This window comes from Diplotaxodon limnothrissa, linkage group LG17 (genome assembly GCF_057381915.1).
Source record: "Diplotaxodon limnothrissa isolate DT_005_m linkage group LG17, D_limnothrissa_male_GT1.1, whole genome shotgun sequence".
In the NCBI taxonomy this organism is placed as follows: Eukaryota; Metazoa; Chordata; class Actinopteri; order Cichliformes; family Cichlidae; genus Diplotaxodon; species Diplotaxodon limnothrissa.
This window is the reverse complement of record NC_140612.1, coordinates 7,769,285-7,793,813: the sequence shown is the minus strand read 5'-3', so window position 1 is coordinate 7,793,813 and position 24,529 is coordinate 7,769,285. Positions and strand designations below refer to the sequence as shown.

Here is a 24,529-nt window from a genome sequence, read left to right as displayed (position 1 = left end):
TAGAATGCGCTTTCTGTCTCTGCAGATTCATTTCAGAGTAATACACAAGTGTTACACCAGCAGTGCTAATTCAAAGTAACATCTCAGGCTGGAGTCATGATGTGACTTCTTTTCTCAGCTCTGTGTGTGTGAGCATTATATGGCAGAATCCAGGAAATTGACCAGATAGTCACGTTTTTAGCTAATGGCAGCAAAGCAGGATGTACACACTGACGGGGTGAACCATACATGCGTGCATACTTGCAAATTAGGCCAGTCATGGCAGACGGCTGTCCCTCCCTGGTTCTGCCGGAGCTATAAATAAAACTGAATTGAATTTGATATTTTATCCTCCGGAGTTTGTCACTTGTTCACTACAATTAGCAAATCTAAGTTGTAACAATAAAATTAACTTCGTACTAATTAACACAGGCTTAGTGGCTGTATTAAAAAAAACCCTATTTAAAATACTTCAATTAAAGTCTGTGAAATTAAAAGAAATATAAATGAATACAATGGCGAAGGGTGTAACAGCTGTGGGACTACATAACAGGTACACTCGATAAATGCACGACAGGCTGCGGCAGTGATGCAGAGGAAAGTTACAAACTGCCTTTGGTCCAAAGTGTTGTGTTATTTTTCTGTTCTCTTGTTTCGTTCACTTGTGTCTCGTCATCTCTCTTATCTGTAGTGTACTGCAGGCTTCACCTCAGAGCTGAGAACAATTTGTACCTTTCTTGACAGTTTGATTACACACTTCTCAGAAAGGTTTTAAAGGACTGGACAAATTCTTTTTCCCCCCATTGTCAGAAGATTTTGCCACAGGACCAAAAATGTTGCTGAATAATGTCAAAACTCATCAAAAGTTGTGTCTTGTCTTCAATTATGATGTTATTTAGCATTTAATTCTGTTTGTCTGGAAAGAAACTGGTCAAATTAAACCAGAATTAAGGTTCAAATTTACACATCTTTATTCTCCTACTTTAACTGATCTATTAAGCACATCAGTGTTCTCATCATGAAAGTCCAGGCACCGACAATTTTTTATATATAAAATATAAATAAAATATAAAATATAAGCACATGTGGCCTTTAACCACAAGAATAACGAAGTGTTATGTAAGCGGCTTTGTGTTAACGAATGACAGGAAAGTTGAATGACTTTTGACACAGCTGTCGATGGGAAGTTCATTTCTGTTCTCCGCTGTCGCATCTGTTCGTCATTATGTAGCACGGTTTGTAAGTCTTAACAACAAGTCTTAACAAGCACTTCTGACCTTGACGTGCGTGCATTTTTCCAGACATACCATCATCCTATTTACCTCCTCTAGTGCTGGCCAGTTCACAAAAGCTGCAGCTAAACATCGCTGTCAGCCTGCAGAATTTCTCACCATTATTTCTGACCTTTCTGTCTGTCTTTTTTTGGGGGGGATTTCTTTTTTTATTTACCTCTTACTTTGTGAAGCTCACAACATAAACACCTGGAAATCAGTGCTCCTGCAGCATCTAACAGTGTTTCCCAGGCTGCACTTATCCTTTTGCAGTTTTATCTTAATTGGCTGATGGGGCAGAGCAGCCCTGAACGAGCACTGCAGATTAAAATATATTTACGGAACCATGTTGCTGTTCAGATAGCTGACTGTAGCTTTGCAGTATCTTGTAGAAGAGATAATCTTGCACTTTTTGATGACATCTGTAGTGCTGGGGCCTTTTGGAAAACAGTGACTCAGCTTCTTTTTTTCTTTTTTAAAAAAATAAACTTCAGAAGGACATATTGCTGTGACAACACCGATGAGGGATAAGAGATATTGTCGTGAAAAAGTGAGTCTGTGGGGATTGATGAAAGACATGTCGGAGTTATCCATGTCCTCATTATACAGGCTTCAAAATGTTCTTACTTTTCTCTCTCTTTTTCCCATTTTCCCATGTTTTCACTTGTTTTGTTGATGGCTTTTTCCTTCGTCCTTCCTTAATTACATCCTCTTAATGATCTTTTCTCCCTGACTTTACCTGCATTTGTCAGATTTACTTGCGCTTGCCTGTTCCTTTGTCTCTCTCTCGCTTTCTCGCTCGCTCGCCCTCTCAGCAGGGGAAATTGATGATTACAAACCCAGTAGTAAGAGAAAAATGATTGGATCCTAGCAGTAGTAGAACTGTAATATTTTCTCCTTGTGCAGTGGCCTGTAATAAACCAGGGCTGAGGAAACCTGTCAAAGCACGGTTGAGTCTGTGTGAAAGTAGGAGTTTGTGCTGTCTGTGCACGCTCGAACGTTGCTGCCGGCCAGCTTTGTCTTGTTTGAATGCTGTTTTGATTTTTGTGGACAGTGGAGAATAAAGATGACGTGACAGCTAGGACAGAGAACAAATGTGAAAAAACGTGCTGGAAAATGTAATGGGAGTGGCAATCCAGGACACACCAGTGCTGCTAAATTAAAAGAAACATTGATGTCTTATTAGCTGCACTGTAGTGAGAGTCCAGGACTACATTTCTTGTATTTTAGGTTGAAAGTGCTTGATGACAAAAATATAGATGTCACAGCAATGCTCCCATGCTCACAAACTAAGGTATCTCTGTGTGCTAGAGTTGACCTTGTCACCTACCTAGAATTATTCAAATGCTTGAGCCATCCTCACCTTCAGTCAGCTGAAGTGTGTCCGCTACCAGGTAACTAATGTGCCAGCGAACGCCACATCCTGAATGCCCCTGAAAAAACCCCCCAGCAATGCACTGTTGTACTTAAAATAGACTGTGGCATGGCTCTTGTTGGGTCACTTCACTAACAAGAGTAATGTAACTTTTTCCAACAGTAGGACACCACACTTGCATCTTTATTCCAAAACAATAGTCTTTAAAAAGGGGTGTGTGTTTTCCATGTGGACTGAATCATACCACATACATCATTTTCCCTGTTGTGCATAATTGTGTGAAAAACTGACTCAATAATATGATGTTGTTCTAAAATCTGTGTGTAGATGGGAAACATTATTATTTTAAAGGGGTTGTTTGGATACATAATTTATGTTCACATCATCAAAAATACATGCTTTAAGGACCTAAATAGTACAAATGCAAAGTACAGTTGGCTTACATTATGTTCCCTTTTGGGAATAAGGCTAAACACTCAGCACTACCCACGGTATCTTTGTACACAACAGTATGTAGGTTATTAGACTGGTGAAGAATAGCAAAGGGAAACACTAGAACAGCCTATTTTGTATGTGTGTTAACAAAATGTCACAATGTTCCCAGGAATGGGCGTCCCAATAAATTCCTCTTAAGGTCAGGCCATGCAATGCCCAGAGAAATTGCTTAAAACCCCAAGAGCTACATCTCAGACTTTAAAAAACCCTATTAGGGTGTTAAATGTCAAAGTTCATGACAGTTCATGATGCCACAAAAAGATTGAACAAGTGTGGCGATAGCCTCTTCTCTTAAGAAAGACAGCGGCAAACACACCTTAGCTTTACAGAGTTCATCTGAGGAAACCACAAGACTTCTGGAACCATGTCCTGTGGACAGATGAGAACAAAGTGGAAATGTTTGGCCATAATGCACAGCCCCACGTTTGGCAAAACCCAAACACGACATAATCAACACAAACACTTCATACCAACTGTCAAGCACGATGCTGTATACCAAAGTATTTTAGAATCAAATATGAGGCCATCTGACTGACAGCTAAAGCTTTACCCAAATTCAGTCATGCTACAAGACAATGATGTCAAACACAGCAGCAAATCTATAACAGAATGAAAAAGAAAAGAATGAAGGTGTTGCAAAGGTCCAATTAAGGTCATCCAGGCCTACACCCGAGTTATGCATCATCCTGCCAAAACTCAATGAACTGAACCAACGTTGTGAACAGTCAACCAAAGTTCTTCAGTAGCTTCAAGTTATTGCGAAGGTGATTCTACAAGCTACTGAATCATGAAGAGTACTTAGTTTTTCAGAGGACTGCATAGAGTCCTATCAGAACTTCGGCTTTCACGTGATTGTGTAGATTTGAAAACTGTGGAGCAACGACTGCAAAGGCTCTGTCACCTCTTTGCTTGAGGCATGACCTTGAGACATGTACAGTAAGAGGCCTTCACCAGTGGGTCTGTGAGACTGGGAAATATTGGTGAATATAAATGAGTAAGACTGGTAATACAAGCTAGGGGCCGCCCATTAAGAGCCTTGATCAAACAATCATAAACTGAATTCTAAAATGAGGCACGATGCCAATGCAGAGAGGCCAGGACTGGAGTGATGTGCTCATACTTTCGGTTCTAGTCAGCAGTCTAGCTGCAAATGCCTATAACAGTACAGATTCACAAGTTCAGCTTTCACGTACAGGTATTTTGCAAGGGTAACAAATATTTCCCTGTGACATACCAAGAGCAAAAGCAGTACAAACAGCCCATATTTGGTAGGTTCCTAATTTAGGTTCCTAATTTAGAGTCACAGCAGTGGGTTACAGGGCAGATGAGCTGTTCTGTATAACTTCTCTGTCCAGTGGTTTCATTGATGGTAACATAAACATCTTTCCTTTTCCAACAGGAAAGAGTCCGTACCTGCTGTTCACTAACCGTCATGAAATCCGTCGTATTCACCTGCTGAAGAGTGAGTACACACAAGTGGTCCCTACACTGAAGAATGCCGTGGCCCTGGATGTGGACGTGTCCACCAACAAGATGTTCTGGTGTGATCTGTATCATCAGAAAATATACAGGTACACACACATACAGCACGCACACACAATGACAAGTTATATTTATTTTTTAAATTATTTATTTAACCCTATCAGGTACTGCTACACAGAACTGAAAACGCACTGCGTCACTAACCCACTAGATTTTGCTGGATCATTCTGTTTAATCGACAGAAAAAAGATCTATAATTGTATATTTCAGTGTAATTATTGAAATGCTGTTAATGATGTGTATATATTCTGTCTATAAAGGCAGAGGAAGCCCATATAAAACGATGAAAGCCACTGTATAGACGCAGGACCTTAAAGTTAGATAACTCACTTTTGTCATTCTTCAGCCAACATGTTCATTATCTTTCTCCTCTATCCATCCATCTTGTGTGCTTCAACCTGTCACACCTTCTGGTAGTGAGTCAGCCGCACCTGTTTGTCCTTCACACACACTGTGTGAGTCTGTGTGTGTGCACATATCATAGCTTTGCACATACATTTGTGTGTGTGTTTGTGTCACCCTGATGGCTGACAGGTTGTGGGAGGGGCTTTCTATCATCTCAGCTGAGCCATATGCTCTCACTAATTTCACTGCCTCAATAATCGCTGCCATTATTCATCTCCATACACACACATTCACACGCAGACATTTTCCCACACAAACTTGGTAACACAGTCAAGGGCTTGTGACAGGGAACGGACAAATGAACTCATTTTTCACAGCGAAGTCTATTTTTCGATGCCGTAAATAAACTCACATATCAAAAGTTGCTTTAAGTAGCAAACAGCAAGGGAAGTTATACAGCTTAATCTACTTGGCGTTGTCCTTGATGGTGTTTTCTTTTCTCTAATCTTTCAAAGCAAAATCTTCTGCACTTGCACCCAAGTGCATAGCATCAGAATCAAGTTTTCCTGCTGTTTAGAATATCTGCTCTTTTTGACATTACCATATGTTTTCTTTTCTCCTGTAACGCCACAGTAGAATATATGTAAGCAAATTGTCCAAGTTGCCTTGGTGACAGATCTTAACCCCAGGTAGAGATGAAATTAGAAATCGGAGCTTATTAGGTTGGACTACTATCAGTAAATTGTGGGGTTTTTTTTATTTATTTTGTTTTGTTCCCTGATAAGGTGATATATGAAATAGTTAGGCTTATTAAAGTCTGCACTACTCATTCACCCTCAATGTGATAATGTGGTTTTCCAGACTAATTCATAGTGATTAGCATGCCACGGGTCGATGACTTGTTACCTTCTCCCAATGATGGAGATGTCTGTTGCAAACAATGGTTCAACCAATTAAACATGCAATCTGCTCAGTGGACTTGGACTCATCTGTCTCTGTCTTATTCTTCACTGTGCCCGAAGCCTCTGTTCAGCCCACCAACCTGTTCAACCTAAGTCTATGTGAAGATTTTCTAACTCAAATTAAGGACATAGTGAAATTAGAGTGAGTAAAAGAATATAAAGTGGATATAAAACATCTTCATAGCACTGTCAAAATATCTGGATTTGTGATGTTGAGAAAATATGACCCCAAGAAAAATGACTTCAGAACTTTGTCCATTTTTAATGTGACATGCATAAATTAAAAGCCATGGTCCAGAAAAAGCTTATAAAGCGTTAAAGAGATCTCATGATTTAAAGGTATCAGTCAGGAGAAGGGTACACAAGAATGTCCAAGCTGTAAAATATACCATAAAATACATTGTGTTTTACTCAAAATGGACGGAAATATGAGCAGTTCCAATACTGATACCAATTTGGCACAAAAACTTAAAGCAGCTGCTAGATGAAAATGATGAGGAATTTCACCCTTTAGCACAACAATGACCCAAATCATCCAATTCTACAAAAGAATGTCTTCACCTGATGATTAAAGTTTTGGAAAGACTTAGACCTGAATCCAAATCAAAACCTGTTGGGTGACCTGACGATGATTTGTGGTACTTTTCCAAAGAAGACTGTTAAGTATTGCCAAATCAAGAGACGCAGTGCTGTGGCAAACTCCTAGCCAAAAAGACTGAACGGTGTAGTAAAATCAAAAGAGGTATTTAACAGTATTTTAGTCTAAGGCTGCGCACATTTGTGCAGCCAGGTAATAGTAAGTTTTTCAGTGATTGTCCCCCACCCAAATAGAATTGAAGAGTGACTGTGAATTGTGCAGGTTAAACTTTAAAGGTGGAAATGATTTTCTTAAATCGTTTACCTTGATCTCATTTTCTTCATTTTTATACATCATGAAAACCTGACGTGTTGAATTTTTATATCTGCTGTGTTCGTAAAAAATTAAATATTGGAGAAATTGAACAAGAGATTAAACAGAAAATATGTTTTAGTGGAACTCGCGATTACTCAGTATCAAAGAACAGAATGTAATGCAAAAGAAAATTGTTTCAAATTGAATTTGTGTCAAATGTAATTTTTGTTCTGGCGTTTTCAGTAGAGTTCAGTAGCTGCATGCTGCATCAATAACACGATGGGTTTCCTTCATGTCCACAATGCTTGAGCCGTTTTACCCTCGAGGGTGAAACAGTGTGGCGTTGGATCCATGTTGCAAACCCTGAGGCACTCTTGAGAACCCATAGATTATCTATCACACTCACACAATAACATCCCACACTCACCTGACTGTAAAGATGAAGACATTTGGGTTGGCAAAATGTAACAGTGAGCATCTCCAAGCTCTGACTACCAGTCAACCTTCTTCTTTAGTTAAGATGCACCTCCCGTCTCCTCTTACTCCTGTAGGCGTTGCTAAAATGTGAAGGCACTGTGCAACTTGGGACATTGCTTGTCCCAACCTTTTATCAAGCATTTTTTCTTCCATCTTGCTCTTGCATTCATATATTGTCGAGGCAGTAATCTATTAAGTTTTAACATTTTTCACCAGTAAAGGAAATGTCAGTGGGGAATGGGGATAGAAGAGTTGACAGAGTAAGTGGACGGAGGAGGAAAATCAAAGAAACTGAAGACAAGAAAGGGACACTCGGTTAAAGGGGAGATATAGGCATGTGGTGCTGATAGAAAAAGACAGACTCATTCTCCCTGGGAGGCTGTGTTTGGTGAAGTTGTTATAAAGGTGTCAGGATTGGGTGCCCCTCACACCTGAATAGAGTGAAGAATCTATGTTCTAACAAGATATCTAAGCCACTCACAATCAAGTCATTCCTCCCAAGGAAAGGAAGCCAGACGGTAGTAAATCCATCGTGCCAGCACCTCTGTGATGGATTAGGCTTTTATAATTTCCAGATTACTTACTGATACATTTCCTTTCCATCCGCCCACCAGCGCTTACATCAACAAGGCCAGTGACTCATCACAGCAGGTGACGCTCATCGATTCGCTCCACTCCCCGGAGGGCCTTGCTGTCGACTGGGTCCACAAGAACATCTACTGGACGGACTCAGGCAATAAGAGCATATCTGTCGCTACGGGAGATGGCAGGAAAAGGAAAATGCTCATAACCACCGAGCTGAACGAGCCACGAGCCATCGCTGTGGATCCGCACCAAGGGTGAGTTGGGTTAGTTTTAGGGTAAAGGGATTTTGAAAAGATGCACAAAGGAGCAAAAGATTGCAAAGGAGTTGAGCAAAAAGGCAGGAAGGAGGGAGGGCGAGTAAGAGGTCCTACTGTCATTGTGTGTGTGTCTGTAAAAGCCAGTGTTGTTATAGTAGAAAGAGATTGGGTGTAGAAGTTGGCCTAAAGTCAGTAAAGGCTATTTGTAGCACTGAGCCCATCTGTTAGATTAAGCAGTTTAACAGTTTTCTTGAGATGGGATGTAACACTTTGTCTTCCCTTTCTAACTCTTTCCATTTGTCTCGGGTGCCTTGAGCTCCCCAAAGACGTCTTTTCACAGCTCTACAAAGCTAGACTAGCATGAAATACATGCAAATGAAGCCACGATTTCAGTTTTATCATGGACACACATATTCAGATAAGGTCCAAGTTTCCAGTACCTGCTGTTTTGCACAGTGCTTTCCCTTTTATGTTTTCAATGCCTGTCTTACTAATAATACAGTCATTTTGCAAAGAAAATGAGAGAAGATGTCTGTGGAACATCGTGTGACGGAGTACAGTTGATTTTGTCAGTTAAGAGTTTTTCAGAACAATTGACATTGCATATTAACCTCTCTTCACTGGTCCTAGCAAAGTTACTCCTTTCATTTCTGACACTGAACTGGCCGTGCCTTAATGATACAACATGTATATAAAGATGAACAATGGCATCTCTCACTGGTTTTGGACTGTATTTGGGTGATAAGCTGTATGTTAAGTTATCAGCTAATGCTAGCTAGACACACAGATAAGCTGCTAGTTATTAAGTAACAGACAAATAAAATACTAGCTTTCACTCACCAAAAGTAGAGCACACAGGAAGCCATATTATTTGTTAGATGATTGTATTAAAAGTTCAAAAGGTCACAAACGCAGAAACAAAAATGTCCAGTTCAATGACTTGAAGTAGCGGAAGTTGAAGCCTTGCCGCGAGTTGGTGCTACAACCGCCTGCATTCAAGCGTCATGCTCCACAGCACTAATAATTCACAACTTTAAGTATTAATACTTTAAGCCCCTATAAAGGGATGAAATGTAAAGATGTCACAAAGGTGGAAAATTACTTTTTATACCAAGCTAGAAACTTTTTTCACCCCTGCTCTAAAGCTAGGCACTCAGCCACAGATAGCCACACATTGGTTTCTGAAGTGCCATATTGTATTGAAGCTTTTGCCATCACCAGCTTGGTTGGCAAAAAACCCGAGTTGACAAGAAGTCAAGTGTGAAACCGCACAATCATTGGCTAATGACTTCTGATGGACAGCTATTAGCCATCAAGTGTGCGGTTTTTATATCATTTTGTAACATGGTTACAAAATATTTCAGTTGATATTTTATTCAGTATGACCCAAAACAAATGAGTAAAATCAGAAAGCCATTTCTCGTAGCCTTCTGTAAGACTTCAGGTCTCTTTTACAACCACAGCTATCACCATCTGGTGGCCCTCAGAGAGAATGCAGGCAGGTCACGTTGGCTTGATTTCTCAGCCTCCGAGGTTGCTGCTTCAATTTAATCTAACTTGTGTATCTTCCCGCAGGTTTATGTACTGGTCAGACTGGGGAGGTCAGGCCAAAATTGAGAAGGCTGGGATGAATGGAGTGGATAGACAAATTTTGGTGTCTGAACACATTGAATGGCCCAATGGAATAACTCTAGGTAAGGAAAAAAACATGTAGCTTTGAACATTCAAAGCCCACGGAAGAAGGATGAAAAGCTAGAAGATGATGCCCAGATAGAAAAAATCAATCAGTTCTGACAGCAGTTTTGTTAAAAAAAAAAAAAAAAAAAGGTTATTATGCTGACATTGCTTTTAGAGAGAGAGAGAAAAAAGTGTCTCGAGTGAATTCAACACAAAGAAAAAAAACAACACATGGAGGAAAGCCAGAGAGAGACAAACAGCACAAGTTGAGAGAAGAAAATAGTCTATGGGTGCTGAAACCCAAGTAGCTCTTATTGTTATATACCTCAGTTTGTGTCTGGCTCTCATCAATCAAGCCAGTGAGTATGAGGCTCCGAATTAATAAGCCAGACGCTCTGTGCTGTCGATACCTCCCCTCATCCCTTTCAACTCCCTCCGAAGCACCAGCCAATTCCTCTCAGCTGCCCTTGCCTGAGGAGAAATAGAAGCACACAGTCGCCACACTCTGTGGAATTGAGGTGTCGCCGCATCTGTATGAAAACAAATTATTTTTTGGAATAAGGCGAATGAGAGGTTTGGCGCCAGGCGGCTGTGGGAGAAAGGGTGAATTGTGTTCCCCTGGTCATTGATTTCATAGAGACCACCGAACAGTGCAGGTGATTGAGTCAGGAGAGGTGAATGGGGACCGAGAATCGTGTTAATTCTCTTCCCCCTTCAGTTTACTTTGGTGCTTTTATTGGATGCTTTTTTTTCATATACTTCCAGTGTTTTACCAATTTCGAATTGCTTATTGCACACAAAAGCTTAATTCTTTATTAATTACTAATTAAATTCTTGCTTTCTGTTTTTTAAATGTTTTTCTTAAAAGCATCATCTTAGAGTCTGGTGAAAAAAAGAGTAATACAGGGATTATTTCCTTTGCTGTTTAAATTCAATGTGGTGTTTCGATTTCAAAGTAAACACCACAACACTTTGCCGCTCGTAGCAAGGACACAACAATGATTTGGGCCTAATATAAATAATATAGCAGTGGCTGAAATGTGGAGTTATTTGAGATTTGCGAAACAGCAAAGTTTGTCTTTAAAATAGGTCCAGCAAGACTAATGAATCTGTTCAAGGGCACATATATTTTCTCCAGCAAAGAAGTCAAGCGGCAATATTACAATCACATCTGTGTTTTCTTAGTACGGGGCTGAGGTCGTCATGTCAAAGAAGATTGATTGTGTAGCTACTGGGCCATTACATCCATATACCCCTCACCCTGGGCCGTTTCACTCTGAGTGACCTCTCTCTCTCTCCATTCACCTTCTCCCCTACCCCCTCTTGATTTTGTTCTCTCTCGCTCTCCCCCTTCCCTGCATGTTCTCAGACTTGTCCAACAGACGACTTTACTGGGTGGACTCCAAGCTGCACCTGCTGTCCAGCGTGGATTTCAATGGTGACAACCGCAAAGTGCTGCTCTCCTCGCATCACCACCTGGGCCATCCCTTTGCCCTCACTGTCTTTGAGGTATAGCAGTTGAGAATTGAGATTCAAATGCAAAGAATCAGACCAGGCGGTAATGCCAGAGCTCTGGTCTGGTGCATACAGCTGTTTCTGTAATATGCATTTTTGAAAGTGTGCAGTGTTTTGTTTCGTTTCCAACCTTTTGGGCAAATTTTAGTTTATGCTAATGTAATAATTCATCATTAGACTATATCATCATACAGGGATATATTTTCTGCTCTAGCTGTATACCTATTGAAATATATGCTGAACAGTTTATTAGGTACACCTTGCCACTAAGGGTTGGAGCTGGAAACATTCCTACGATTTTGGTCCATATTGGCATGAAGGCATCAAACAGTTAGATGTGAATCTTTTGTGCTACCACATCCCAAAGGTCCTTTTTTGGTCTGGTGACCGTGGAAGCCATTTTTGTATGGCGAACTCCCTGTCATTTTCAAGAAACCAGTTTGAGATTATTTGAGTGGCATGGTATGGAGAATTATGCTGCTGGAAGCAGCCATCAGAAGATGAGTACACTGTGGTCGTAAAGGGATGGATATGGTCACCAACAATACTCATAAGTTAGTAGAGGGTAGGGACCAAAGAATGCCAAGAACTTTCCCCTGCACTATTTCATCACCACCAGACTGAACTGTTGATATAAGGCAGGATGGATTCTTGCTTTCATTTTATTTATGCCAAATTCTGACTTTACAATCCGAATGTAGCAGCAGAAACTAAGACTCATCAGATTGGGGATCATTATTCTAATCTTGTGTTGTCCAGTTTTGGTGAGCCTGTGTACGCTGTAGCCTCAGTTTCCTGTTCTTAGCTGACAGTAAAATATGTTCATGCGTAGGGTTTCTGTCTTGGTTAATGTCCTTGGTTAGATTAAATTTCTCAGTGTATGTCTTATATAATTTTGGTTTAGGGTTGGGTTTAATTTGAAATCAGTTTGCTTAAAGTTTCTTAAATAAATGTGAAGAATGCAGAACTCTTTTTAAGTATATATGGACATACACAGCACGCTTTTTCTTTATTTCCTAATAGAGTTAGTGGGAGGCTTTACCTGGAAGGTAAACAAGATCCAGAAGTTCTTATTTCACTCCCAAAATAAATGTAAACACACACACACACACCAAAGGGGTCTCAGATCAGTTATCGCTGCCTTGTAAGTGACAATCATATCTTGTCTGTTGATTCCCAACATGGTTGCGTATTTCTAGACTTGCAGTGAGCAAAATTTTAGCAGTGGGTTTTTAAGTATACTGTTTTGATGCCATTTATTACTATGCTTGTTCATCGTCATAAATGGAGGACTGACACACATTTTCAAAGTGTACTAGTGGTAAAAGACGTGCGAGAACTAGAGGGGGAGAGATGAGTCAGTGCAGGGACATGGCTGACTGACTGAAAAGAAATGGAGATGTTATAGAAGTATAGAAGCAGGATAAATCCAGAGAAGGAATTGTTGTTTGTTTGCTGACGAGTGTAGAGTCACAATAGAGTGCATCAATCAATAAAACTAATTTGGGTGTATTTATTGAGGTGGGAGTGAATCGGTACGTTAGGGCCCATCAAGCATAGATGATGGTGTGGAAGGTGGAAAACAACTGGAGGAGGGAGGAGAGAGCAAGGATGAAGGTGGGGAAAGTGGTAGGTGAAAATGTGATCAGTAAGTAGTGTTTGCTCCATTCCCCTCTTTGCTGCACACACTGTGTGTGATGATGGGAAAGCAAAGGGAAGAAGGGACATCCATCATGCCCAGCTGAGAGCGCGTGAGTGTGTGCGCGTCTGTGTGTTTGCGTGCAAAAGAGAGAAAGAAAACCGATGTTTCGAGCAGCAGTGAAAGTTCACCCCAGGAGATTAATAGCTCTCGGCTCTTCTGGTCTTTCTTCTGCTCTGGTTATGATATAGACCAAATTAAAAACCTTTAGCAGCACAGGAGGATGTCACGGTGCCTACAGACCGATAATGGGAAGTTTGTTACTTTTAGAATTGCATCGTTCAAATTTTGAACTAAAACACTGAACGTTTTTGATCATTCTGGCTTTAAGGAAATGCTCTAACAAGTAAGGCACCAGCTGTGATACTTCATAAAGATAGGATAGGATAAAAGAGCTACTGTTCTAGGCTACTGAACAGAAACAGAAACACGCTTGCAGCATCAGTAAGGAGGGACAGGATGGGGCATACTCCCAATAACAGAAGGCACAGTGCCCGTCCTGCAGATGTGATACAAGGTAAGCCTGCAGCATAGACCTGACCAGGACAAGCACACTTACTGCACAGTGCAGAAAATATGGAGTGCAGTGTACTGATATGCACTGATATAATTCATTTTAATGGAGAGAGACAGAATAAAGTCCTATAGAAAAGTTCCCAAGAAGCCTAAAGACTTTAGAGAGTTTCTGGCCAAAATCCCTCCTGAGATGTGTGCAAACCAACTCCATGAAACAACAAGACAGGAACTAAGTCATGTTTTGCTTGGGGATCAAATACTCAATTACATACTAATCAGTTTAGAACTTTTATGTGATGTGTTTTTTCTGTATTTTTGGTTGATGTTACGTCGCTCTCTTTAAAATGAATCTACCATTTGTAGCCATTTGTAGATGGATAGCAAAGGCAAGTCTATACCCAAGTTTACACTGAATGAACAGACTCCTAGTGTGAAGATGCTTTGCAGGGACAACATTTTCTCCAGCCGAAACATAGCAATTTCAAACACAAGTTTTTATAGAATGAAAAAAGTGAAAGCTGTGGCCTGTGTGTCCTGCCTCAAATTCAGCAGAACAGTTGGAGTATTTTAAGGTGGACTGTGGAGCAAGAAAAACAACACCTCCAGCAAAGAGCACCTGCAAAGAATCATCTGTGTCGAGAATGGCAGAACACATTTCCACAGAGTCACTCATGCAAAATATTTAAAACTGGTGTCATCCATGCCCAGGAAGTTTGAGTTTTATTAAACGTAAAAGAAGAGAGAGTAAAAAATATTACAGCATGCACGAGTTGCACGGTGTTGCTGTGGTAGGACTGTCGCCTCGCTTTAGTTGGTCTTGGGTTTAAATCTAGGCTGAGGCCTTTCTGTGTGGAATTTGCACGATCTACCTGTGGCTGTGTCGATTCCCTCCACATACTCCAGCTTCCTCCCACAGTTCACAGTCATGTATGGGGTTGGGTGAAGCTTAGGTTGGTGATTTTAATTGGTTGTAGGTGTGAATGTGAGCACGAATGGTTCTCTGCCCATAGTGTCTGTCCCTGAGTGGAAGAAAGTGGACTGGTGAATCAAATATTGGAGCCATGCTAACAAAGAGTGCACTTACTTGTGTTGCAGCTGATTCTTAAATAGTATAAATTAAGCAAACGTTAGTTTAACTCTTCCTATTCTTTAGTTAAAAACAAAGTAACTGTAAAATGTTCACATTTAGCTCATACACTGTTCGGTAAGTTTCAGTTAAGACAAATCCACAATAATAAGACCTGGGGGATCACATGTAAAACTTTGTGAAAACTGTAGAAACTTATTGTGAACGGGAATTGTTGTGGCGACTGTGTAACCCCAAATCAGTCATCCTCACATGTTTTCTCGCATGCAGAGAAAATGTTTCTGACATTTAGCCACATTTGATTATGCACAAGCATAACAAAAACCACAAGCCCACAGCTCTTAAGCATCCATTTCTTTCACATGCACATCCATATAGATGCTCTTCTGAGCATGTGAGATATGAGTTGTCAACTCATGTGCGGCGTACGGTTTATTCCAGCTCCTCATATTCCTGAGCGATACAGTGAACGCTACAAGTCATTACTCTCGAGTGTGTCATCTGCAGACTTCGTTTTGATGCTGATGAGCGAACGGGTTTTCTCAGCACTGCAGAGAAAGATGCAGGGCCTCTGTATCAAACCCTGAACAGACACACGCATGTAAACTCTACCAGTTAGTGCCGACCGCCTGCCTACATGCCAAGCCCCGAGGAGATGTAGATCGCAGAAGCTTGCAGAGAGTAATGTTGTCTCTTTTTCAGCTCTTGACAGGAAGGAGATAGAAGAGAAGGTGGGATGGGATTGAGAAGAGAAGAGAAGTAGTGGTTGAAAGAAATAAAAACTGGAGTAATATGTAAAGATTTAAATTTTAAAGGCTCTATGTGAAAACAGGGGCAGTCAAATGACATGTGATCAAAGCTTTAATTTCTAAAAACCTGACAAAGACGTCCGTCAGGCCCTCTCTGTCCACATCTACAGCCCAAATAAGAAAACTAGTCAGCTCACATAACTAGAGACACGTTGTAACGTGCACATGAGAAAAAATTCTCTTTTGCAGCTTATTGGAGATTAAATTATTTACCGAAAAAGCCCCCACATTATTTTTTCAGAACTTGGCTAATTATGCCAAAGAATGCAGATCAAACCCATAAAAAAAAAATCAAATCAAATCCTCAACAGGCGAGTGGGTTGGCTTTGTTTGAGCTTTCATTTGTAGTTTTCATGCATAACATCCAGGTATCCAGTAGGCACCTGAAGCTCATCAGACAGATGTGTCAGACAGCCCCGACGCATATTCTTCTGGGATAGAATCGCAGCAAAATCATAAAGGGCTGCTTTCCCTCGACTCAAAAATGGCTCCATATAAATTTAGACGTGCTCTCACTCCCCCCGAGTTGCAGCTCCATCTGATGTGACGTGGCGCCATGTGTTCATGGGAGCAAGTCTGCGTGCGCTTTGTGTATAACTTCTGGCCTATCCTTCAAAACATAAAAGATGTACCTTGATCCTACAATTGAAGAGCACTGCCCTTCTCAGGTTTTGTGCTGCTGTTTGAAGCTTCAAGGTCACAAGCGGCGCGCGGAAAGATTGACAGTGGAGAAAGTAAAAAGGGGAAAACAATGTCAGAGACTGACTGCTGAGGTGGAAATCAAGACAGAGCGACAGAAGCAAAAAGAAGAGATGGAATAATAGATTTGAGTAGTGTTTTATCAGCGTGGCTGATATTTGTCTTTCATTGTTTCAGAACTACTGTCATATGAGTAAAGGTTATCAGAACCTAAGTGAGGGAGAGATTGAGTGATAGAGAGCTCACTGAAAGATGGGGGGGGGAAGGTGAGAGAGAGGTCAAGTCCACTGATAATACGGCACAAAAAGCATGGATGGCTGCTGTGACTAAGCCCCACACACGGACACACACGGACACACACATACCCGCACACCATACAAGTCTTGCAGGTCTTTGCCTTTAAAAAGATGATAAAAATACATCCTCCCTGTAACGACGAAAAAACCTGCAGACACTCTTCCTGATTGGTCTCTCCGTCTCACACTCACCTCCTAAATCGTCTCTTCATTGTTTTATCGAGCTTTCCATGATATCAGCCTGTCTGTGTTTTCTCGTGCAGTCATTTGCTGCATTTTTCTGTTTTTTCTTAATTGATGTGTGCTTGCAAAGACAAAGCCGTCTGGGGTTGCTGTGGAAACCAAGTGCCGTGAGCACTTGTGCGGTTATATCGTGTAGTATCATTAAAGAGAATAATGAGCAGGTGTGAAAGAGCGGAAGGGAAATTGAGAAGGAAGCTGAGCTAGGACTACAAAGACACCGTACGCTCCGCCAAAGCAGTCACTACCTTCTGCTTTGGCACAAAGCTTAAACAGAGAGTCAAAGGTACAGACGTTTTTCCAATAAAACACCGGGGCTGTTTTTTTCTTATCAAGCATGCAACTTCCTTACAGACTTAAAACGGTGTTTTTACTGTTTTTTGTTGTTTTTTTTAAGTAAACACTGCTCCCCTTTTCACCCACCGAGCACAGAGTAGGTGGCTTATTTTAACTAAACCGTCTCCAAGAGATGCCACGCCTCCTCTGTGTCCTTGTATTTGTTAAGTAGCTGTTATAATTAGGGTGGTTAAAAATAGAAATTAGCAAAGAGTGCCACCTGGGCTTTCTTCTCTGGCAAATTGGAGTAATGTGACTCTGTTTTTAAGTTTATTTGGGGCTGATTATTCTTACCAGAGAAGAGAGAGACTGGCTATAATCTTAAATACCTGGAGTGCTGGAGGGTAAAGATGTTAGAGTGGGGGCTAAATGGCATGTTTTGGGGGGGGGGGGTTATTGCATTTTTGAAAAATTAACCAGTTACCTTGGATATAAAACACCTCTCTATTCAAGTAAACCACAACACATCCTCAAATGTAATCGTAAATTTAATCAAATAGCCATTGTTGGGATGAGGACATTTCTTTGCAGCAGACTGGTTTTTTTTCTTCCTTTTTTTTTTTTTTTTTTAAATTAACGGTGACTACAATGAATATCAGTGCACAGCTTCTAAGCAGAGACAAATGGTGTTTATGAAAAGCCATTTATTCTAAAGTTGTATGCAGATTATGCTCATTTGCAGCATGTTTGCTCCATACTTGAGGTCTCACGGTTCTGAATTACAGAATCACTGGACTCTGAAAATGATAAGCAACAACAGCTTTATAAAACCCTAGAATGACGCTCTCTTTAGAGAAAACATTTTTGTAAGTGTTCTGTTACTGAAATATGAAATATATCTCGTCATCACTGCCATTTGATTAGGAAAGTGTCCGATCTCAAGTGGTACAGCGCAAGCAGTTCTGGATCTGCAACATGCATGTGGCTTTATAACAGTATCTGTGGCATTAGCTGAGATATCTTTCATTTATTCTTCTTTTTTTTTTAATAGGTTGATCGTTAATCATCAAGGCTGGTTTAGGGCTTTTTATTTATTTGTGTAATTCTCAAGCTGACTTTGCTTTATTTTAACCCAGGATCGCGTGTATTGGACAGACTTGGAAGATGAAGCGATATACAGCGCCAACCGACTGACGGGACACGATGTGGCCAAGGTCGCAGAGGACCTTAACAACCCCCTGGACCTGGTGGTGTTTCATGAACAGAGGCAGCCCAAGGGTAAGAAGAAGAAACGCATAGAAGCTTAGCACAGGTGATCTAAGTGGGGCTGTCCCAGATGACCTCAAATAAGTCAAAATGTCCGTTTCGTTTTCAGTCTGTCATACTGCCCAGTCTCTGTCTAGGTGCTGTTTGCCACTCGTAAGCGTGCAGGATCTTGTTCGGTATAATGAGCAGGATTTTGGGGCGTATGTGCACACAGGATACACAAAATCTAACCTCCTTCCTGAGTACAAAGCATTGCATTATCAGCACATAGACACGAGGATCCACTTAGTGAAACGGTCTGAAACAATAAACAGATAATCTGATGAGTGTGATTAGACCGGTGGATGTGACGGGCACGTCAAAACGATGTGTTTGTCTTTCTTTTTTTTTGCACTCTCGATGTGTGTGACTGCACGCACGCGTGTGTGCCTGTCAACACCTCTGCTTGTGAATACCTGGGTGTGTTTGACACTGCGTGCCAGAAATGTGTTTGTGCGAGTGTTTTCATGCTTTGTTTTCTCTCCTCACTCACTGAGCGCTCAGAAGCAATCTTGTCTGTGCGCCAGCAGGCAGCTAATTGCATTCCCTCATTAATAAATCAAGAGTCCTGGTCAAAAAAAGAAGTCACAGAATTGGAAAATGTTTTCTCCCAAATGCCGATCCTTCCCAAGTTGTGTCTGTTTTATTATTAATTTTTTGTGCGCTCAGTGGGTCTTTGAAGCCTAGGTTCACTCTTCTTAGTTGGAGACCAAAGAGAGGCAGCGCAGGAGGAGAAAGTGACGCTTTTATGGCTTAAAACCAACATAATTTTGTTGTTGTTATCATCTCGGTCCTTCTTTTTTCCTTCTTCATCCTCATCCTCATCATTTTCGTTCACTTTTCTCTTGCCTCCCTCTCTCTCCTCCTCTGTTTTCTTCTTTCCTTCCTACACTCTTCCTTAACCTTTTTTTCCCATCCTCCCCAGTTTGATGACTCCTTCCCAAACCTTTTACCACATTTGGAGCTTTGAGAACTTAGACAGCTGTTCTCATTACATAGTCATTATGCTGAGATACTGTACATCAAGTATAAATGTATTCCCAGCTTATTAAAATCTCACTCTGTGTAGCAAGTGATATTGCTGTTTTTCCTGACAGCTGATGGCGTGCTGCTCTCCAAAGCTACATAAGAAATCAGGAAAGATTGCGACCTGACCTAATTCTCGCGCTTCCCCACATGACACAAAACTGCAGTGTTTTTCCATGAGTCTGCAACTGTGCTTAAGAAACTACATGTAAATTTTTTATTTGGGTTACAGAGATTAAAAGCAGTTGAGACTCTCCTGCATTCACCTACGCATCTCTAAAGTCAGCAAGAGGAAGTGTGTGGAATAAAGATTAGATTCCTAAATCTAGCATCAAACTAGTTAATAGTTTGATGGCAGCAGAAACTTTTTACTGATGAGATACCGGCGCCTACGTGTCAAATTTGATGCTGGTTTTTCTTTTTCTTAGGTTCATCCAGTTTTTCATGTGTTTTTTTCTGCAGATTGATGAACCTCAGCATCTGCGAGATGATATAATATAACATGATTATCCCCAGTCGTGTTACTGACATGTTTCCAGTTAACATAATTAGTTGCAAAATGTTTCTCCAGCTGGTTCTTTTTCATTAGCACTTACTTTTGCAGCCTTTTCTTACCCGTGTCCCAACTTTTTTTAAGACTAGTTATTGCCATCAAATTCAAAGTGGCCTTATTTTTTTGTTACAATTGTACATTCTGTAATTTTAAACCTTTGATATATTTTCTTTGTTCTAATTTGAATAAAATTTGGGCTGTTGAGATTTGGGCTTTGTGCAAGTTTTTTTTTCCTTTTCCAGTACAGCTCGTTAATAAAACATTTGGGGTTTTATTGTTTTCCAAGAGATAAATGTGTTGCCAAAAGTCTTTTTTAATATTTTTACATTTCTGCCTGTGTTCCCAAAGGTCCTGATACCTGTAATATGGGCACACTGCCTAATGGTGGCTGCGAGTACCTCTGCCTGAAGGCGCCTCAGATCACAGACCACTCCCCCAAGTACACCTGCGCCTGTCCTGACGGCATGGAGCTAGGACCAGACATGAGACGCTGCGCGATCAGTAAGTCTACATTCCACAGGCACACCTGAATGAATGATTCGTGTGGATAAATGTCACATGAGATTCACGCTGCTAGGATCACAGTGAAATTCAGGAGCATTGTTGCCATTCTCAGGGGTCGTTGGCTAACAGTGATCAGTCCAATAGTAAGGCCTGAATTTTCTCCGGTTCCTAAATTCTTTTACGAGCACAAAGAATCCAGGCTAACTTCTCAGCTACTCCATCAGTACAACATAGAACAGCAGTGGTGCACAGCAAGGCTGCAAGAACGAAGCACACAAGTCATTCTATGTATAAGTAAAATTATTTGGAATGAGCTTGTTTCTAAGTCAAACTTAACCTGACAGAAATATTTTGGAAAGACCTGAAGTTCATTTGAATAAACCCACAAACATGCAAGCCGTGTAATACTGGATTAAATTACCAAGAATATTTTTGTCTCATTTATTTATTTGAGTTATGTTCGTCTGTGTGACTAGTGTTAAAGTCTGATCATCTTTTAGGTCATATTTAAGCACAAATATTTAAAATTCTAAATATAAAGCGTTTCTATTTATACTGTTTCTATTTGTCATAATACTTTGGATACTCCAAATACAGTATTTTTCAATGTCTGCAATTTAACAGTACAATGTTTACAAAGCTAAAAGTGCCCTGGATCCTTCAGAGAATCTGAACCTTAAGTGTTGTGTAAAACTATCTTGGGAACTAGGTCAGGGACTCTTCCCTGCACTTCTAACCTACCTCGCTGACCTTATTTCATCAGTCAGCTTGTCCCCCTGCCCTTATAGAGTCACTACATTTGTAACGTTGCTATTTTTACTAGACCTACACCTAATGTCTATATAGGTGAGCTAGGAGGAGCTGACACAGAGAAACGGGGGGAAAGAGACGATGAAGATGTATTGAGGCAATATTTCAAAGAATCCCTGTGAGAGAGGCTGGGAGTAGGTGCAGGGGCAGTGAGTGCATTTGTACCAAAGCTTTTTGGATTCTTACTGTAACACAAACATTTCTGGTGGAAAAACTCACTGGTTTAATTGTGACTGTATTGGATCAAAATTTCAGTTTTACAACCACAAAGAAACGCATATCACTTATATTAAAAATAATGTTTAGAAAACACAAACCCGAATGTTATATCAGCAGCAGTGTGTGCACTGGGATTTGTGTAAATCTGATACACCAAAAAAAAAAAAAAACAGTGATCAGAGGAAGAGCCTGGGGTGACATGTGGTGTAATTTAGCTTCAGCTAAAATCCCTGACTTGAATACTTCTTTTAGTACATGTAGTACACTATGAACCAAACGTACTGGTGTAGTACATCTGCTTTAACAACGTAGTGTTTTCTCAGATCATTTCTTGTGATGTGATATGATGTTTGCAACAACTGACTGCAACGCTTGCACTAAATTCTGCTTATTATGCGCTTGTGCAACTTATCCATCTGGCAACTTGTTACTTATGAATGTGTGAATGCACTTTAGCACAGTATGTACATAGAAATATCACAGTACCTGTCACGGTACCTATGTGGTGCTGTACAGGACTTTAAAGTGTCACACTTCTGATTAGCAGTAACACAGGCGTTATACCGGACTGCTGTGGTGCAGCTGAAAGCTGAAACGTGAAGCTTTTCATTTACTGATCCATTTATGTCTCAATCCAAACCTGTGGTGTGATGTAAGATCTACAGACTTCAGTTCAAAGCCTATAAATAAATAATTATGAGATTATGGTCATGAAATCTGAGTAAGATCATGAATACAAGCACCTAAAATGAATTTCCTCTATAAGGTGGTTGGGCTCAGCTTTAGAGATGAGACACTGAGGAGCTTGGACTTCTGGAGGGACCTTAGAGTAGAGCCGCTGCTCCTGCGTATCAAACACACCAGCTGAGCATCTATTTTGGATGCCTCATGGATGCCTCCTTTTGGAGGTTTTGCAGGCGCGCTCCTGGTAGGAGACCCCATGGTAGACCCAGAACCCTCAGAAGAGATTATAGATCTCATCTTATAAGACAATGGAGGCATTGCTGTTGACTGCAGTTGTATGCTGAATATTGATGCAGAGCTTACAAGTGGAAATGGCTGCAACAGCTGAGCAGTCTGGAGAGAAATCTCAAATCCTACTGGTTGTTTTTCTGTTGCGCAGTTCGACCCCGAGCAACCACGACATCTGCCTCCACCGCAACCACAACTTCCACGACGACCACCACAACAAGCACAACAACAACAACTCCCACAACCGTTGCCACGACCACAACACCCTCTACCACCACCACCACCACCTCTGCTACTACCACATTACCACCCACAGCCAAGACTACAACACCAGCCCCTCCTCAGACCACCAGGAGCGGCAGAATCACAGAGCACCCTCGGACTCCCGCCGCTACCAGTACAGAGACGACCAGTTTGAGCAGCACTAGTCAGAAGTCCACGTCCACACACACCCCCTTATTGGCTGCCGTGGCTCCCAACAGCATTCAGAAAGAGAGCAATGCCAACCTCTCCCACAGAGGTAAGTGACATGATGACAGGAATGTGGATGTGTGTAAAGCGAGTGTTTTCTTCTGCTCTGCTACCATCACTGCTGTTACCACCATCATTAAATCAGCAGGAAGCTAAAAACCAATACTTTTATCCCTCCTTTCTCTAGCTTCTCCTCCCCTCCACTTTTCCCTCTGATCATTTGCTTTACTGGCCCTACGACCTCCTCCTCTATTCCTTTTCTCATCTGCTCACACACCCGTCCGAACGCTTCACAGGCCTGCACTGTCTCGGTCTGCTTACTGTTGATCCCTCGCGACCAGCGTCTTAACAGAAGTGTCAGAGCTAAGAAATGACAGTCCCCTCCATTCTCGCATAAAACTACTCATCACTCATCCTCACTTTCTGACAGCCTCTCTCTTACTCTCTTTGTCTTTATCTCTGTCTTGGTCTCTCCCTCTGTACCTCTCTCCCCTTCTCTCTTTAGCTCTCGCTCGCTCTCTTTCTATAACTGGCAGTGTTCTTCATTCTCGCGCCAATCACGCTTCACTGGCTCGCAAGAAAAATACCACTTTGCAGCCCAGACAAACAGTGACAGCAGACTAACAGCCGTAACAATGGTTTACAAAGCCACGCTAAGAATTAAATTGTACTTGGAAGCGGACGAGAATCCTTGATAGCACCACGCAGCAAAATTGATGAAGCCACCAAATTGTGAGATCAGTATTTTTCAGCAGTTGTTTTGAAAGTCTTCTTAGCTTTTTTACTGCATGGCAATATTAAATTGAGACAGTCAACCTGCCGAGGCAGCTTTTTATTTTGTCTTTTGTTTCTAAGAAAATGAAAAAGGTTCCCTTTTTAATACTGACTCTTTAGATGAATATATATTTATGTCAGATAATGGGTCTGTGCACTATTTAAATGCCCTAAAAGAAAGATTAACACTAAAACACTTATCATAATACTTGTATATCTTTATGTCATTCTAACAAGTAATTTAGAGGAGAGAAAAAAGAATTAAAAGAGCAGGTGTTGAGGATGAAAAAAAGCTGTACAGATGGAGAGAAACAGGGAAAGATGATGAAAGTTTTAAGTGGGAGTTGGAGGACAGGGAAATGAATGAGAAACAGAGCAAGGAGTAAAACGAAGGAATGTTAAATGAAAAAAACAAAAACGTGCAGTGTGAGACAGTAAAGCCACAGAGAACAAAGAGTGAACAGAGAGCGAAAAAGAACATGACAGTCCAGCACTTTAACGGGGAGGATGGGAGTTGTAGATGACACACTGTTGGGAGGAAAGGCGGCATTTACATGGATATGAAACGACGGGATGGAAAAAGAGGCGGGAGAGAAAGTGATTTTCTGGGAATTAAAGAGGTTGCCTGCTGTATTACTTTAGGGGTCGCGGTACTTCAGAGTTACTAAGAGGCGAGAGGCACGTTTCTTCCGGTCTCTGAAGTTGTCAGCCCTCCTCAGCACACCACAAGTGCTCCAGATGAGAGGTGGAGCAGACACAGATGAGAAAAATGGGGCATGAACAAGACGAGTCTGCAAACCCACGGGCCATGTGTTATAATTTTCAACTCGGTGCACACTGTCAAGTTTGCCGGCATCAGCTGTTACACGCTGCTGGGGGGAGGGAGGGAGGGCATGGTGGG

The 24,529-nt window shown here is 41.2% G+C and overlaps 1 protein-coding gene across 1 annotated transcript in view; it reads left to right on the top strand.

Moving 5' to 3' along the window:
* The window catches only part of lrp8 (low density lipoprotein receptor-related protein 8, apolipoprotein e receptor), a 189,031-nt gene that overhangs the window by 151,829 nt on the left and 12,673 nt on the right, over positions 1-24,529 (top strand). Inside the window, exons 10-16 of the mRNA XM_085375705.1 lie at positions 4,520-4,691; positions 7,953-8,177; positions 9,756-9,874; positions 11,227-11,366; positions 18,131-18,272; positions 20,227-20,379; positions 22,535-22,903. Coding sequence (XP_085231831.1) covers positions 4,520-4,691; positions 7,953-8,177; positions 9,756-9,874; positions 11,227-11,366; positions 18,131-18,272; positions 20,227-20,379; positions 22,535-22,903 — 1,320 coding nt within the window. The remainder of the gene's footprint in view (positions 1-4,519; positions 4,692-7,952; positions 8,178-9,755; positions 9,875-11,226; positions 11,367-18,130; positions 18,273-20,226; positions 20,380-22,534; positions 22,904-24,529) is intronic.